The sequence below is a fragment of the Magnolia sinica genome, chromosome 10, assembly GCF_029962835.1.
Source record: "Magnolia sinica isolate HGM2019 chromosome 10, MsV1, whole genome shotgun sequence".
Classification (NCBI taxonomy): Eukaryota; Viridiplantae; Streptophyta; class Magnoliopsida; order Magnoliales; family Magnoliaceae; genus Magnolia; species Magnolia sinica.
Window position 1 is genome coordinate 5,543,610 of NC_080582.1, and position 16,384 is coordinate 5,559,993.

Here is a 16,384-nt window from a genome sequence, read left to right on the forward strand (position 1 = left end):
GTTAAAAAAGTTGTTTTTTCTTTTCTTTTTATAACCATTCGGTTGTTCAAAGTAAACCGGTTTAAAAAATTGTTGTGGCCCACCTGATGTGTGACCTGATTTTTATACCAGAAAATCTAAACAGTATATAGCTCTCCTGATGGAACGCTCAGATCTCACACACATTCAAATTATGATACGTTCACCTGCACGTGGATCTGTACAGCTCCGACATGTACATGCACGTGGAATTAGTAAACTTTCCAACATCTGTTTCTGTGTACGTGGGAGCCCTGCTCATCACCGTGAAGGCACACGTGCCAAGATGTGAGATCTGAGCTAATTTCCATCATGTGGGTTACATTGTATTTAGGCCTACGAGCCATTTCACTCCTCATATGGCCCAGTAAAAGACCGCTGAAATTGTTGGGTCTAAAACCCAGCTTCCTACTGACGTGTGGCTGCAGCCACCATGAAAACAAAAACTGAAACTATATATATATAAAGAAGTTATTGCTACCAGAAAAAAAAAAGTTGTGTGTGTGTGCAACGAGTTGAGTCTGGTTCTTCTACAACTCCTACTGGTTGCAAAAGCTAATTCACTTGACTGCAAATATTATTCACCTTTCCTATCCACCTATTTCACTTTCTTTTTTTTTTGGAAAATAATTATTTCATTCCTGAGGGAAAATTACAAGCCTTTTTCGGGCAGAAGATCTGCCTATCATGTGCTATACATGTAAAATGTGAGAACCATTTCTAATGTAACCAAGACGAGTTTTATCCAAAATAACCTAACCCTTGATCAAGCGGGGGAGGGAGGGGAGACCATGAAAAAAAAAAAAGTTAGCCTGCTTAGAGCTGCCAATCTTAGCCAAGCTATCAGCCGGGCTATTAGCTTCCCTAAAAACGTGGAGAACCCGAAAATTCCCCAGAGAAGAGAGACGTTTGATCCTTGTCAGCCAGTAAGACCATTTCCAGAAAAGCGAGGAAGCTTTGGTTAGGCAGGACGCTGCCCAACTAGAATCTGATTCGACAATAACGGTAGAGATCCCGAGAGCCAAATAGGAGAGCCAAACAGAATTTAATACTATCATGCACTGCATGCATTTCAGCCACATGCATTTCAGCCGAATTGTTGGAGGCAGTGCCGTATCCGCATCCACCTATTTCACCTGCTGATACTTATGTAGGGCCATCATATTTTGCATATTTTATCCAGTCTGCTCATTAAGTGAGCTTTTCCATGCTGCTGAGGTGCTCTAAAAGTCAGGTCTATTGCATCATTATGAGTCACACCTAGGAAAAAAATTTGACAACCATCTAAAAACCTTCAAATTCACATCGAAGGTAGGGCCCACATGATGGACGGTCTACATCAAGTGTGGTCCCCACATATTGGATGGTCCATGTAGTTTTATAACCTTTAATGTGGACTATTCATCATGTAGGACCTAACTTTGTAATGAACCATGCATTATGCAAGGCCCGTATTAGATGTGGGCCTTTCATCATTAAGGGCTTACCTTCGATCTGAATTGTCCTTATGTGGGGCCCACCTTGATATAGGCCGTCTATCATGTGGGGCCCACTATCAATGTTATTGTCAATCTTGTGGGGCCCACCTTCAATTATACATAGCCCATCATATAGAGCCCACCTTTGATGTGGAACGTCCATCGTATGGCCCCACCTTCAATATGAGTTTTCCATCATGTGGAGCCCACCTTGGATGTGGATCATTAATCATTAGGAACCGACCCTTATTGTGGATCATCCATTATGTGGGGCCAACCTTACTGTGGGTCATCCATTATGTGGGGCCCACCATCAATGTTATTGGCCATCATGTACAGCCCACCTTTAATATCCACCACCCAAGATGTGGAGCCCACTTTTGATGTGAACCGTCCATCATGTGGACCCCACCTTTGATGTTGGTCATCCATCCTATGTGGATCGAGATTGTAACACTATATTGATCATGGCTATGACACTTCATTAATCATAGTTCTAACACTGCATGGATTGTGGTTAAAATATTCAATTGAGCATGATTCTAACACTGCACTATTTGTGATCACAGTTCTAGCATTGCATGGATTGTAGGTCTTATTTAGCATTAAGCAATTCCGTGAAAATGATCATAACTCCCTTGTTATATGTCGTACTGGGGTGATCGTAGGCTCGTTGGAAAGATAATTTGATGGGCCTTCAGATGGGACTGAAACCATCTTATTTAGACATTGTTTAACTTTTCAAAAGTGCAACCAAAGTCCATAATGGCATTCAAATTCATTTCTAACATCACACGATCCCATGAAAACAATCATAACTCCTTTATTACAGATAAAACTTAATCTGACGAAAATCACATATGGGCTACACTTACGAGAACAATGTAAAATTGCACCTAAAACCTCTAAGGTAACGCAGTGTGGCCAACCTGAGTTTTATTTCAAGCTGAATTTTTTATCTTCCCTTCGTTGTGGTCACACATGATTAAATGGTGGTTTCGCACACAAGCCTATGGTTGGTGTACAACCCCTATTGCTGCCCTATGATGTGGTGTAAATGACCCATGGATCTGGTTGACTTTTGGCCCTAGGGCCTAGCATCAAGGAGCTGATGGACAAAATGGATTTCACACGGATAACATGGTGGGCCCACAAATAGACCAAGAAATCCGACCCATTTAATTACAATCAGGTCGAACTTGCCAACCTAACCCGATCCATTACAATCCAGCTCATTTTTAAGAAGGGAAGATGGGGTAAAAGATATACATTCACTACATAAATGCATTATATTATATATCTATATTCTATCAGTTTATTTGGGACATTGGGCTGAGTCACGTCAGGCCCTCTTAACTCTACAGCCCATCAATTCCCTTCCCCACCCACAAAATGGAAACCTTGTACCTCAAATACACAACAAACGGACAAGGCCCATTAGACCCATGGTCAAGATCATCTAACCATAGCCCCACTTGTACCGACCATTATTCTAAAGATACTCATCTATAAATATGATATGATTTCGGACCACACTAAGCCAAAATCGCAAATTTAGAATGGATTTTGCGGCGGACACCGTCCATTGTAAAAAAGGGATGGTTTAATGACGGATTTCGTCCGTCACTAACGGAAAATGTCCGTCGCACATTTTTTAAAAGGGAATTATGGTGGTTGGGTTGTGGGATTTAGCGAGGATCCAGTCCGTGAATTAAGTAATACTTGTGTAGAGACGGACCATATCCGTTGCCAAATTTTAGAATGATGCTGTTTTTTTAGTCTACTGATGGAAAGGATCAGTCATTTAATAGCAATAGATATAATCCATCACAATTTAACAACGGATGGGTCCATCACAATTTAACAACGGATCCTATCCGTCATTTAAATTTTGCCTCCATAGCAAACTGCAATGTACAAGGTCCGTCGCTAATTGCGTTTTGAGATGGACCAGGTCCGATGCTAATTTTGTTTTGCGATGGACAAGTCGTTGCAAATTAGCTGTTTTGGCATATTTTCTTCAGACACGCATTGGTACAAGTAGCATGGTGAGATTTGAGATGTTTTAATACCACGGCGAGACCCTTTTTTGTGTTTTGTTCTAGCGGTGGCGTACGTAAAGCGCCACTAGCCCAGCATTGACACCCAAGACCCAGGCCCACTTACAGGCCACCTGAAATGCCTAGGGTGTCATTCTTGCTGAACCTTTGGTAGGTGTCTCCGACCAAGTACACGACCTTGCCAAAATTGTCCTACCCACTAATAAGGTGGGCCGCACGGGATAGAAAAAAAGAAATGCGATAAAGAGCTTGTTTTAGCAGGCTATTTGTTTTGAAAACCAGTGGATCGAATTGACGAGTGAACAGGCCTGATTTTTGGGCCAGGCCATCTATGAGGTGGGTTCCGCTGAATGAATGGCTTCAATATCTTTATGCAATGGGGACTATATAGTAAATATCATAAGATTAAAAGTCCTGCCAAAATAAAGGCAACTAAATTGAATCAAATAAATAGATCGAACTCTCAAATAGGGCTGAAACTGGCACACATTTTGTATGTACCATTTCAAAACTTGAAAGAAATGAGGGACTAAAACAAGTAGTTATATAAAGGGAATACTAGAGAGCTTTCACTAGAAAGTCGCTGTACACATCTTTTTTTTTTTTTTTCCCACTCGACAATCCCATTCATTAAAATAGTGGGTCCCACAAACTTACACACTAGAACGCTCTCTCTCCTTAGGGGAGGGCTACAACATTTACATATAAAGGGCAGACAGAATGCTCGGCCGGAGGATATGATATCATACCCAGGTTTCAATTATTATACAAGTGGAGCCCATGTCCTAGTAATCCAAACCGTTGGTGGATGATCCTAGCCGCAAAACTCGCATCTATAGGAAAATCCCAGCCTTTCAATAGAGATGGCCCAAAATCCGTGGCTAGAATCTTCCAATCTACAATATCTTTTGAGCATTAACCATCCACGATAGGCCCAAACAGACTAAGAGAACACGAGTACAGTTTGCATAATATCCTAAGGTGGAGAATTCTACCAACAGCTCCCTCACATCAGAGCTAACACAAAGAACATTGGATGCTGCCTTTCAGCTTTGGCAGTCCAACGGTTACTTAAAAATAATAATAATAATAATAAATAAAACAAAAACAGAGACAACTACTTTGTTCCCTTTTCTTTTTATGGGCCATGGGCCATGGGCTGCTAGCCCCAAAAGGGAATTGATGGTATTATTGTATTAGAAGAAGTTGAGACGTGAGGTGTAGGTGGCCTTTGGAGACCAGTTCCTTGGTATAACATCTCTGGCAGAAAGAGTTCTTTGTGTGGACAATGTGGTTAGCTTCACTGAAAAAGGTCCTTGTAGTGGCCCACCAATAATACACCAGCTTGCACCCCATAGATGCTTCATATCTAGCCATACAGTGGATCCTGCTTCTTTTATGTGTATGGATCCTATATCTCCATCTCCATCTTCAAACTCCACGAGAATGGACAGCCAGTATTCAGTGGACCCTTCGTTCACACGGAAGGCTACGTTCTTTCCCCGGTATTTGTATGGGGTCCGTCTATAGATGACCGAGATCTCGCCTCGGTTTCTGAGCGGGCCACCTTCACCGGCAATCGCCATCCGTCCAAAAGCGGCTCCACTTAGATCGAAATGCGTACGACCGAACGCGCAAAAGCCACCTGGACACTCATCAGTAACAATAACGGTAACGGCTCTCCTGCTGCAGATGCTCCTGTCCGAGCACCTGACCTTGTAGCAGGCCCCGCAACCTTTTCCATCCTTGAATAGAACCGGGCTAACGGCCCCCACCCTCGCTTTAAACGGTCGTACGTCCACCAGCGATCCGTACCCACATGCCCCACCGTCGCTGCCATCTCCGTCGGGGCTGCCGTACCACGTGGGGGTGGCGGGATGCCAATGTGGGTCAGACAGGGCGGAGATGAAGATGGCAGAGCAGAAGATGAAGAGGAGGAGAGCGGAGCTGTGGTGGTGGTCCAGCATGATGTGGGTCAGATGGGTGGAGTGGAATCTCCACCGTTGGATTTTCGAGATTTGCAAGAAAGAGGGGCTGATGTTGCTGCCGACAGTGCTTGTCTCTCTCTCTTGCTGGAAACTCAAAGAGTTCTCTGTTCTTTCTTTTCTCCCCGCTGTACACATCTTTGCTTGATGGGAACTTGTATGCAGCCACCTTATGCCATGAACACAAATAAAAAACTCCGTTGGTCAGTGATGTCCTAACAACCGAGAAAAATCTCACGAATAAAACTATTTCAAAGCTTCAAATAATAACCATCTGATGAGCCACATCTTATGTATTAAATATCTGCCACACACACACACAGCTTCTGCAAGGGTCATTTAAAGTGAACCCATCATATGGGCCCCTTGTATGAAGTGATATGATCACCATTCTGCCTCTTTCCTTTTATTCAAGTATTTTTCCATTGTCATCGAAACATAAGACCATTTCAGCTATAGGCCATGGCATGGGATGGCCCTTCTTTATGTATTTGTTCTCTTGTTTATTACAAGCCATGGAAGAGTATAATACCATATATCAGGTGGACCTTGACTGTGTCACTCGTTCCTAGTTACGATCGCGTGGAATGCGGGAAGGGAGGGAAGATACTTGATGTTGTCGCCAGTTCCCAGTAGGAGAGGGAGGACGGGAAGGTACTGTATTTCCCAATGAACGTTGACGCAATGGAATCCCTGGAGAGAGAGAGAGAGAGGGTTCAGTGAAAGAGATAAGATATAAGGGTAAGCTGACCCCTCATGCGTCTATATAATGCCCATTCAAATGGTTTTTTAGACTCGCGTGAGTCGCAAGCGACTCATCCAAATCAACTCAGACCTGATCGGGTTCAACACCCAAGTCGCGGCGCCGGACAAGGCGAGTTGGTCCGATTCACAGCCGGACTTAGAATCCTGACTGCACTCGAGACCAAGTTAGTTAGTCCATGTTGCCAGAGTGATTTATATTCACATTCAAACAACGCACACGAGGACATTTGAACCTCGCAAGGGCTGGGGGGCATGTGTGTGACATATGTTGCATGGCTTGGATTATCCCCACAAGGGATGGTGAGAGAACATGTGTGCCATCTATTGCATGGCTTGGATGATCCCCACGAGTGCCATTTTGGCATGAGTGGTCGTGCCTATACGGAAAGGTGGGGTGTTCCTTTCAAGTTTCAATAGGGTAGCCCAGTTTTAATATCATCGGGTCCGGCTGCATCGAAACATGAATATCGCCCTGATGTCTCATTCTATACATGTATGGCCATGTTCAGAGATTCCAGCCCTTAAAATGAAGGACATGAAAATCGATGGAAGATGACTTAAAGAGCAGGGCTGACAGTCGGTGGGGTTGGTGCTCAACTCTAGCCCAACCCAAGTTCCTATACCTAAACCCTAACCCAACCTTGGGTTGGGAATTCTCAACCCAAGCCCAAGGCGGCTTGGTTGGGTTGGTTGGATGGATACATGCTAATATTTTCTTTATTACATTAGTCTATTATATCTCGATACACGTCTTATTTTTTATATCCATGATTTTATTAATTATACATGTAGTTATATATTGTAAAGAACTTTATTTTTTCTAAACAAACAAGTAAAAATATAAAATAACTACTTAAAAGGTTGTGTTGTGTCGCCCACAATTTTTTTAGGACAGAGAAATTCGACATATCTTGTTAGCTTGAGTTATTGGAAATTACGTGGACCAATGAGATCTGACGGCACTAAAATTTTGCCTTTAACACAGACGATCAACACTCAATTATAAGTTATAACTTATATGTCAATCAGCTTCGGGTTGGGTCGGGCAACCCAACCTCAACCTGAGCCTGACCCAAGTTTTATCAGGTTGATGTTTGTATAACCCGAGCCCGAGACCAAACCCTATACATCCTGCCTGAGCCCAACGCAAGGTCGGGTTGGTCACGGGTCAGCCGGGTTGAACCCGCCCGACTTTCACCCCTATTAAAAGAGTCACCAATAAATGATTCTAACGAACGATTGGCCCCTCCGATAAAAAAAAATAAAGATCAGTTATTGAAAAGGAGAATTAGAAAATAAAAAATAAAATGCACAATATCACATTAACGGTCCAAACAATCAGAGATTGGATGGATAAAACCGTATGATCTGAAAGATTGGAGTATCATCGTTGTCGATAGCCGATAATCATGTCCACGATCTTGACCAACAATCTGTCCAGCCAGGCCCGATAGTACTTCAGCCCAAGCCTGCCCATTGACAACCCTATCCAAGGTGGTTTTGACTATCTGGATCTTCTATCCCAAAAATAAATTCCGGCAACAGGTGTCATAGATTTGATATGTAATCTCTGGCCCACCTAAAGATTCGACCGATCGATGTGATTCTTGTGTTAGAGATCATGTGCGGCCCACTTTTGATTTCACATACACTTTCAAAAGCCACCTACTGTGATGATTCTAACCATGCGATCAATTGATAGGAAATAGATGTACTATATTTACTACATAGAAAATATTATCCGTTAACTTGTAGTGTCCATCATGTGGGGCTCACTTTCAATTGCTGATTCCTCATAAAAATCACTTTTGATGGCATGATCTTTAACTATCCTATAAATGAGTGGAGATGTTGGCAATCAAAGGTAGGCCCCACATCATAATTTGCACACCGCTCTCAAGCAAATGGCCGAGGGGGGATATTGGGAAGAAGTACGTTTACCTTGAAGAGGAGGATGGAAGCATGTAGTCCTTGATTCTACTACGTGAGACCATGATCCTAGCAATATCACCACAAGGGTGAAGATGCATGCTAGCAAATCCCCATGAGATCGCTTCTCCGTCTTCTACTTAGTTTTCCTTCTTCTTCTTCTACTTGTTCTTCTTTTTCTATCATCTTATTTCACTTCTTGCCCATCCATGTCATATAAATAAAGTGGGGCATGATCTCACATTCCCACCGAGCATCCAACGACGCTCTTGCGTGAGGTGGACTGCCACTTATACAATGAAGGTTTGCTTGGATAAGGAACTTTGAATGTGGGGCAAAAAACAAAGGGGCTCTTTGGTGCTGGAAAAATGCGGGTGTGGAATTGATTAGGAGGAAGAAAGCTAAGAAGGAGTAGGCCGATACACTCTGGAATGTTGTGATTGGAGCAGATTTTCTTTTTTATGTTAGGGGAGGTATTTTGTATATGGGCTAATATGTTAGGCAACATCCCAAGCTTTTAATGGGATCGTGCCCGAATGTAGTCTTGTTACAAGTTTGTTAATAAAAATATTTATAAAAATTAAAATTAAATTTTTTTAAAAAAAATAAAATTTGTGGGCCATCTTCCAACGTTCCAAACCCATAATTTATACAATGAATCTCACATGGTATGGTGGAAATTCAACAAATAGAAGTATTCAATGGATTAAACATGAATCGATTCAATTCCTCAATCAGTCAACTCAAAGACTCAGTAGAGTATTCACTTGACTTGAATTATTATATATAAAATAATGACTAATATATAGAAGGAAAGTGTCCTGATACATATTAGTGTATAACATCTACTCCATCCATCATGTTGGTCACCACATATTCACCGTTGATCCCAACAATATGGTTGATACAAGACATAGGTGGGCTACGCCAAGGAAACAGTACGTAAATTTATGCCTGGCTAAAACCTCTAAATTCATGTGGTGTAGCCCACCTTTGTTTTGGAACGGCCTGATTTTTGGCGTGTCCCGTCATCTATCTAAGCAACACCAAATCAAGGGTTGGATTGCATATGCACAACGTGGTGGACCGCACAAAATGTCTGAAAGGTGTTATTGGTAGGTATCCTTTTCAGCAACACTGCTTATGGGACCACGTAAACCACCCAAACCCACAAAGGAAGCTACGCATTTCAACTCGACTCGACTCAAACTCGACTCAACTCGAAGCTCGAACTCGAGCTCGACTCGGCTCAATTAATAAAGATATTAAATATTATATTATATTATATTATATATATATATATATATATATAAGTTTTAAGTTTAAACTTAAAAATAAAAATAAAAATAAAAAACAAACCCTAGAGTCTCTACCCGAACGCACGCACCCCCTTCCCTTTCCCTTTCTTCTCTTTCTTTGCCTACTGCCAGCCACACGCCCGCCCAGACCACCACTACCAGTTTTCATTTCAGCTTCACAATAGTATGATTTCAATCTCTTAAGATTTACTTTTTAAGCGCGAAACCCAAGAAATTTGACATGGGTTCTTCTCATATTTGTTAGAGCTTCAAGGAAATCGAATGATCTGATTGGCTATAACTCTTTACTTGGATTTTTAATTTGTGTTCTACTCTGTTTCTTTTCTAGTACTTGGATTTCTGCTGGTGGAAGAAGATCAAGTGCAGATTGGTTCTTACGGGTTTCTTCATCCGATTCGAAGCTTTGTTCGATTTTTTCATCGGGTTTTGCTTTGATTCTCTTAAGATTTTTGAATTTTTCATTAATAGATGAGGATCATGAACAGAATCCATTACTCTCTCACCCAACAAGCTCGAGCTCGACTCGAGGTAAACTCGACTCGACTCGAACCACTAGCTCGACTCGAACTCGACTCGACAGCTTTGGCAAACAAGCCAAGCTTCAATGTTGAGCTCAAGGCGAAGCTCGAACTCGAGTACATCATGGACAAGCCAAGCCAAGCTTGGCCCACCTCGACTCGACTCGGCTTAATGCCCCCTTTTGAGCAACACTGCTTATGGGACCACGTAAAACACCCAAACCCACAAGGGAAGCTACCCTCCCACCATCTCTCATCTACACCAACAGCCACTCTCCTCGTCTCTCATCTTCACTGACAATTTACACCAACTTGTGTGTGTGTGTGTGTGTGTGTGTGTGTGTGTGTGTGTGTGTGTGTGTGTAAAGAGATCACATTGTGCATTTCATATCCATGGACCGGAATTAGTAACCATTGAAGTCAATTCAAAAGCATGAAGAATGCAAAGAAAATTCCAGACAAATTAACAAATTTTGGGCTGGGCTAATGAAGACAGCAATACACATGACCAACCGGCTACCTGAAGAAAAATTAGAGTTCGACTCACCTTATCGTATGCTTTGGAATGTCAAACCCACCGTAAGTCACCTTTAAAGTTTTTGTTGTATATGTACTTATGCCTAAACAACTTAGTGGTAAGTTCGAGAAGAAAGCTCTTTGATACATATTTGTTAGAGATGACACCGAATCCAAGGGATTGAAGTATATGTGATCCCACCAATCGATGTTATACATCTGGAAACATCATGGCATCATCTTGGTAACCACCAAATTAATACTGTAATGCTACCAAGTTTCTAAGACATGGAATAACAAAAAATTGAAAATAGAAGAGCTCAGAAAGAAAGATAAATAGCTATATAAATAATTAAGATCATCCTGGTAAAAAGATCCTGCCTCAATACAATATAAAACCTAGGAGTGTACGCGAACCGAGCTAGCTTGGTTAGCTCGCTCTACTCGACTCGAAAAAGCTTGATTCAACTCGGTTCGAAGCTGAGTTTGAGCCAAGTCGAGCTGATTTTTTGAGCTCGAAAATGAGTTTGAGCAGGCCCAAGCTTGACTCGACTTGGATCGAATCCAGCTCGAATCAAACTCGGATCAAACCAATTTGGAGACTCAGTTACTTTGCCATTGATGTTGCTCACCAACTATTTGATAAAATGACTCAACGAAATGTGGCTGGTGTCAAGGAAGGTTTGGCCGGTGGCAAGCAAGGTATGTACATTAAACAAATACCCTCTCTCTCTCTCTCTCTCTCTCTCTCTCTCTCTCTCGGGTCCTGATAGGAACTCTTTGGCTAAGAGCATCATTCTCCAATCTCTGAAAATAGACACATCCTTTTCGCTCCCTGTAGGTAAACCTCTTATTGTCAGATGGTCTAAACCTCCCCAAGCCTAGCTGAAACTAAATTCTGATGGTTCTTCAAGAGGTAATACAGGCGAGAGTGGAGGAGGAGTTTGCAGGGATCATCTAGGCAGGATGATATTCGCTTTCCACAGATACTATGGGACTGCCTCTAACACGATATCGGAAGCCCAGGCTGTTCTAGATGGAATAAACATTTGCTCCTCTCTCTCTTTAACTAACATCATTGTTGAAATTGATTTGAAACTCATTGCAAATTCAGCAAACGACCTGCTAGGCCCTTACCCTTGGAAAATTTGGTACATGGGTGCCATTGAGCACAGATGGAGATCCATGAACCTTATCTTCAACCATATATTCCGGGAGGGGAACTCGGTCGCTAACGCATTGGCTTAAGATGGCCAGCGAGGGTCGCCCAGATCACATATTCAGGAATCGTTCAAATCTGCATAGGAACGTTAGAGGTGCTCTAGTGTTAGATAATGTTGGTTTAGGAGCTATCAGATTCCCTTGATCTCGTCTCCTCTATAGTCTGTTTTGGCTCTTTGCCTAGCCTAGCAGGTGTTTATATGATAGGTGTGGTCCATATTTTTTGTTGGGACCAACCCGAATGGATATAAATTCTCATGATTGAATGAAATTCACGTGGCAGGAGTCCACTTAAATAATAATAATAATAATAATAAAAGGTGAGCTCCAAAAGTGGGCTGCACATGCAAACAAAATCTGAACCACTGAGAAATCTCTTAATTAAATGCTCATTTATTCTTAAGGATGATATTCAATCATGGATTACATTCCACGTCTATCTGCAACCATGAGAGAGAGAGAGAGAGAGAGAGAGAGAGAGAGAGAGAGAGAGAGAGGATTCTATGGTTGCTTAGAACACAAGGTTTGGTGGGCCATACGGAGGTTTTGCAGGAGTAACAGGGTCCGATTCTGGTGGAATTTGTCGACGCGGAGGATTTTTCAGAGGAGACGGAGGAACCATTGGACTCCTACCACCCAAGAGCTGCCTTCCAAGACCTTGCACCACAAAACCCAGTTTTCAAATGTCTAGAAAAAAAAAAAGTCCAAATGCACTTGTACAATACTTGCTAGGCATAGCATCTGCAATGCACCTGGAAAGAGGGAGATGGTTCACATAGCTGGCATCAATGTACGTTTGTGCAGACGTATTTCATTTATGAGAAGTAAGACCAACAGATGGTTGTCTCTAAAATCACACTCAATTGATGGCCGTCCAATGGATTGTAAAAAATAGCAAGTGGCACAACTTCCAAGGGCAAAACAGATGGCTACCATCATCTTTTCCGTTTTAGTTTTTGTTTAAGATGCACCCACAATTGGGCTGGGTAGCCTATCCGACCCGACGACCCCAACCCTTTTTTTTTGTTTTTCGACGGGCAGGCCAAGGACCCATTGAACCTTGGCTTGGGCAACATATTATTGAAGAATGCCAGAGACGTTCAATACCTTCCATCAAGGTGGTGTGTTGCAGACCCATCTCGGAATCTTTCAGGTGTAGCCAATCACATGAGGCTGGCATGTAATGTCGCAGATTGCACCACACTCTCATATGGCGGTTCGTGCAATGCGATCGGGACGAAGGGAAATGTTTTTTTTTTTTTTTTTTTGAGAAAATTTCATTCATTGATCGTAACTAAGTTACATGGGATGCCTTCGGCCCCATCAGGACAAAAAGGGCTGACAGGGGCCTATAGTAAAGAGAGAGAAAACAATCCTGTACACATGGAGGCCCTAGAATCGAAGCAAAAAAATACAAGCTGGCGACTTGGCGATACTAACTTGTCGCATTCCTGACTGGGTCTTAGTGGACCGCACCTAGGCCCACTTTATCTAGAAAAAGGCAACCCCTGACATGGGGGGAAGCAGGGAAAGTTGCCTGGAGAATGAGGACAGCTGAGAAGTACTGCCCAGGCGGGCCATGGACGACCCCAACCCTGCTTTGGGCCAAGTTTGTACCTACTATCTTGGCCCATGGCCGGGCTTAAGCCTCCATCCATGATCCAATTAATAGTTTTAGGGTTGGGATTGTATTCAACTTAATTTGGCCCAACTCGGCTGGCCTAGCCCAGCTTGACACGACTTTATATGTACATAAAGTATATCCTACAAATATTCCATTCCAATCCTTGATTGAGTAACCCATTCCAATCTTACAAGTTATAATATTGGTTGAGGGTGAATTCATCATAAAAATATTATTGTCTGGCATGGAATGGCTGAGATTTTATCCAAGCCCTCAATAACGAGGATTCTATGAATTCACTTTCTTTCACTTATTTTAATGTGTAACTTATTTCAATGCGTGTAGTTTGTACTGACATTTTTCGTGTATAACCCACAGGTCCATTAATGGCCCGTGGGGCTGCCTAATGACCGTGTAACATCAACTCTGTATATTTGTTGCATAGGCTCATACTTACGTGTTAGCCAAGAAATTATGTATATGAGGGACTTGAGTGAGCCACAACCAGAGAAACGATGAGATGGTGCCCCCCTCCCTCAATTCATTACAGGCTTATCTCACATTTGAAAATTGATTGTATGGTTGCATATGCATACGAAGAAAAATGGTTCATTGGATTCGTGCCCATGCCTTCATGGTAGACAAAGTGCTTTACAACATCGAGGTGGATCCATGCCCTGTAGTGACTAGAAGAGCCTCCTACAAACAATCTTATTAATTTATTTTGCATGCTAGGGAGTGGATTATTTTGGATTATCCCATCGTCATTGTTTTCTCGAGTTTGGGTCATCCATTCTTTAGCCTTTTCTCAAGGCAGCCAATGAAGAGTGGGTTGAGCCACCAAACTGGATATCTGAAATTAATGAAATGAATTGTCCCCATTGCAAGCCTAACATGTATGTGCATGGGAAGCATCATGCAATGGGGATTTCTTAGAAAAAGGGAATATTCGAGTTTTAATTTTCATATATATATATACATATATATGTGTGTGTGTGTGTGTGTGTGTAGAGAGAGAGAGAGAGAGAGAGAGAGAGAGAGAGAGGAATGCTCACCTGTGCACCTTCTTACATGAGCACACATGGGCACCCCACGGCCCACTAGAGTTTTGGATCATACTGAAATTTGTGCCCATAGAGTTTCAAGGGGTGTTGCATCACGTCGACCGTTTATATTATGTGCCCATGACATGTGTGCAATGGTGCGCATGGGTACTCATGTAAGAAGGTGCGTAGGTGAGCATTCCGTCGACCGTTTAGATTATGTGCCCATGACATGTGTGCAACGGTGCGCGTGGGTACTCATGTAAGAAGGCGCGTAGGTGAGCATTCCTCTCTTTCTCTCTCTACACACACACACACACACACACACACACACACACACACTCATGGGAACTTCCCACGAGGTCAAGCTGTGTGGACTCTACTGTGATGTGTGTCGAACATCTACCCCATCAGCCATACGCACCATTCCATGGTGGACAATGAGCTTATAAAAAAGTCAATCCATGAATTGGGTGGGCCACACCACATACAACAGTTGAGAGGAATTACCCTCCATTAAAACATTCATAATCATTTATTGGGCCCACTAAGATGTGGTTCACAAATCCAGCCCATCCATTGTGTCTTACTTGGACGAGGGGTCAAACCAAGTTTCAACCGAATCCAAAACTCAGGTGGGATCCACCAAATGCTTTTATATGTTTTCGGCATGTATTCACGTAGTTTTAGATGGTATGACCCACCTGAATTCCATCTACAGCTGATTTTGGGATATCCATAACCTTAAGGGGACCCATCAAATGCAAGGTGTTGATGTTGGACACACATCACGGTGGAGCCCACGCAGCTCGACCTCATGGGAAGTTCCCGTGAGCTCTTGTGTGTGTGTGCGCGTGTCTATATATATATATATTTCTATGCGGTCGAGCTCATAGGAAGTTCCCATGAGGTCGAGCTGTGTGGGCCCCACCGTGATGCGTGTTGAACATCAACAGCATGCATTTTATGGGTCCCCTTTAAATTATAGGATATCCCAAAAATCACCATATACGGAACTTAGGTGGGCCATACCATCTAAAATCATGTAAAGACATGCCTAAAACAAATAAAAGCACTTGGTGGGGCCCACCTAAAATTTGGATGCATCTAAAACTTGGTATGACCCCTCATCCAAGTGGGACACGCATAATGGATGGGCTGGATTTGTGAACCACACCTCGGTGGGCCCAACAAATGATTATGAATGTTTTAATGAGAAGGTAACCCCTCTCAACTTTTGTATATGTTGTGGCCCACAAAAGTCATTGCTTTAGCTGACTTTTAAGCCTGAGGCCCACCATGGAATGATGCATCTGACTGATGGGGTAGATGTTAGACATGCATCATGGTGGGGCCCACACAGCTCAACCTCATGGGAGGTTCCCATGAGCTCCACCGCATAGAACCATTTCCCATATATATATATATATAAAAGATTGCCACAATACTAAATTGTCGCTTTTCAATCTCCACAAATCCAAACAGGTTCAAAGACTGAATTCTAGTATGTACAAGAGAGGCCCAAGACTCTGTGATGCATACCATTGTTTCGCTTGGCCCCCAAAGTAGATGGACCGTGCCCAAAAATCTCCTGTATTTTGACATCCTAGCCACTACCATTAATCACGTGGTGTGTGGCAGCAGACCATTGGTCTAGATCACTGAAACATAGGTCCCAATAATACAAACCTACTCATACAACTTCCTCTCAGAGTTAGATAAGTACCCTGAAGAGGAGGACGAATGCACATGGCCCTCTCGAGATAGAAACTGAGTAATATCACAGAGAAAGCCAACATCCAAACACGCAAAGCACTCGGCAATAGTTTCTCCATGATCTTTCTTTCCTCAATTCAATCTCCATCAATCAATCCATCCTATATTTAAAGAGAGCCGTCTGATCATTTT

The 16,384-nt window shown here is 42.6% G+C and overlaps 1 protein-coding gene across 2 annotated transcripts; it reads right to left on the minus strand.

The window, feature by feature from the left end:
• Window positions 1-4,732: 4,732 nt before the first annotated feature.
• Window positions 4,733-8,406, minus strand: LOC131257833 (expansin-B3-like). Of its 2 annotated transcripts, none has more exons than XM_058258743.1 (2): window positions 8,248-8,406; window positions 4,733-5,710 (listed from the first exon to the last, which is right to left on the minus strand). In XM_058258743.1, exons 1-2 carry the CDS (start codon window positions 8,334-8,336, stop codon window positions 4,753-4,755), a joined length of 1,047 nt encoding a protein of 348 aa, XP_058114726.1. In that variant the 5' UTR covers window positions 8,337-8,406; the 3' UTR covers window positions 4,733-4,752. The 2 variants fall into 2 exon arrangements, 1 of the variants encoding a protein (XP_058114726.1); XR_009177664.1 differs by lacking the exon at window positions 4,733-5,710 and adding an exon at window positions 6,074-6,234 and having other exon boundaries at window positions 8,248-8,386.
• Between the last annotated feature and the right edge of the window lie 7,978 nt (window positions 8,407-16,384).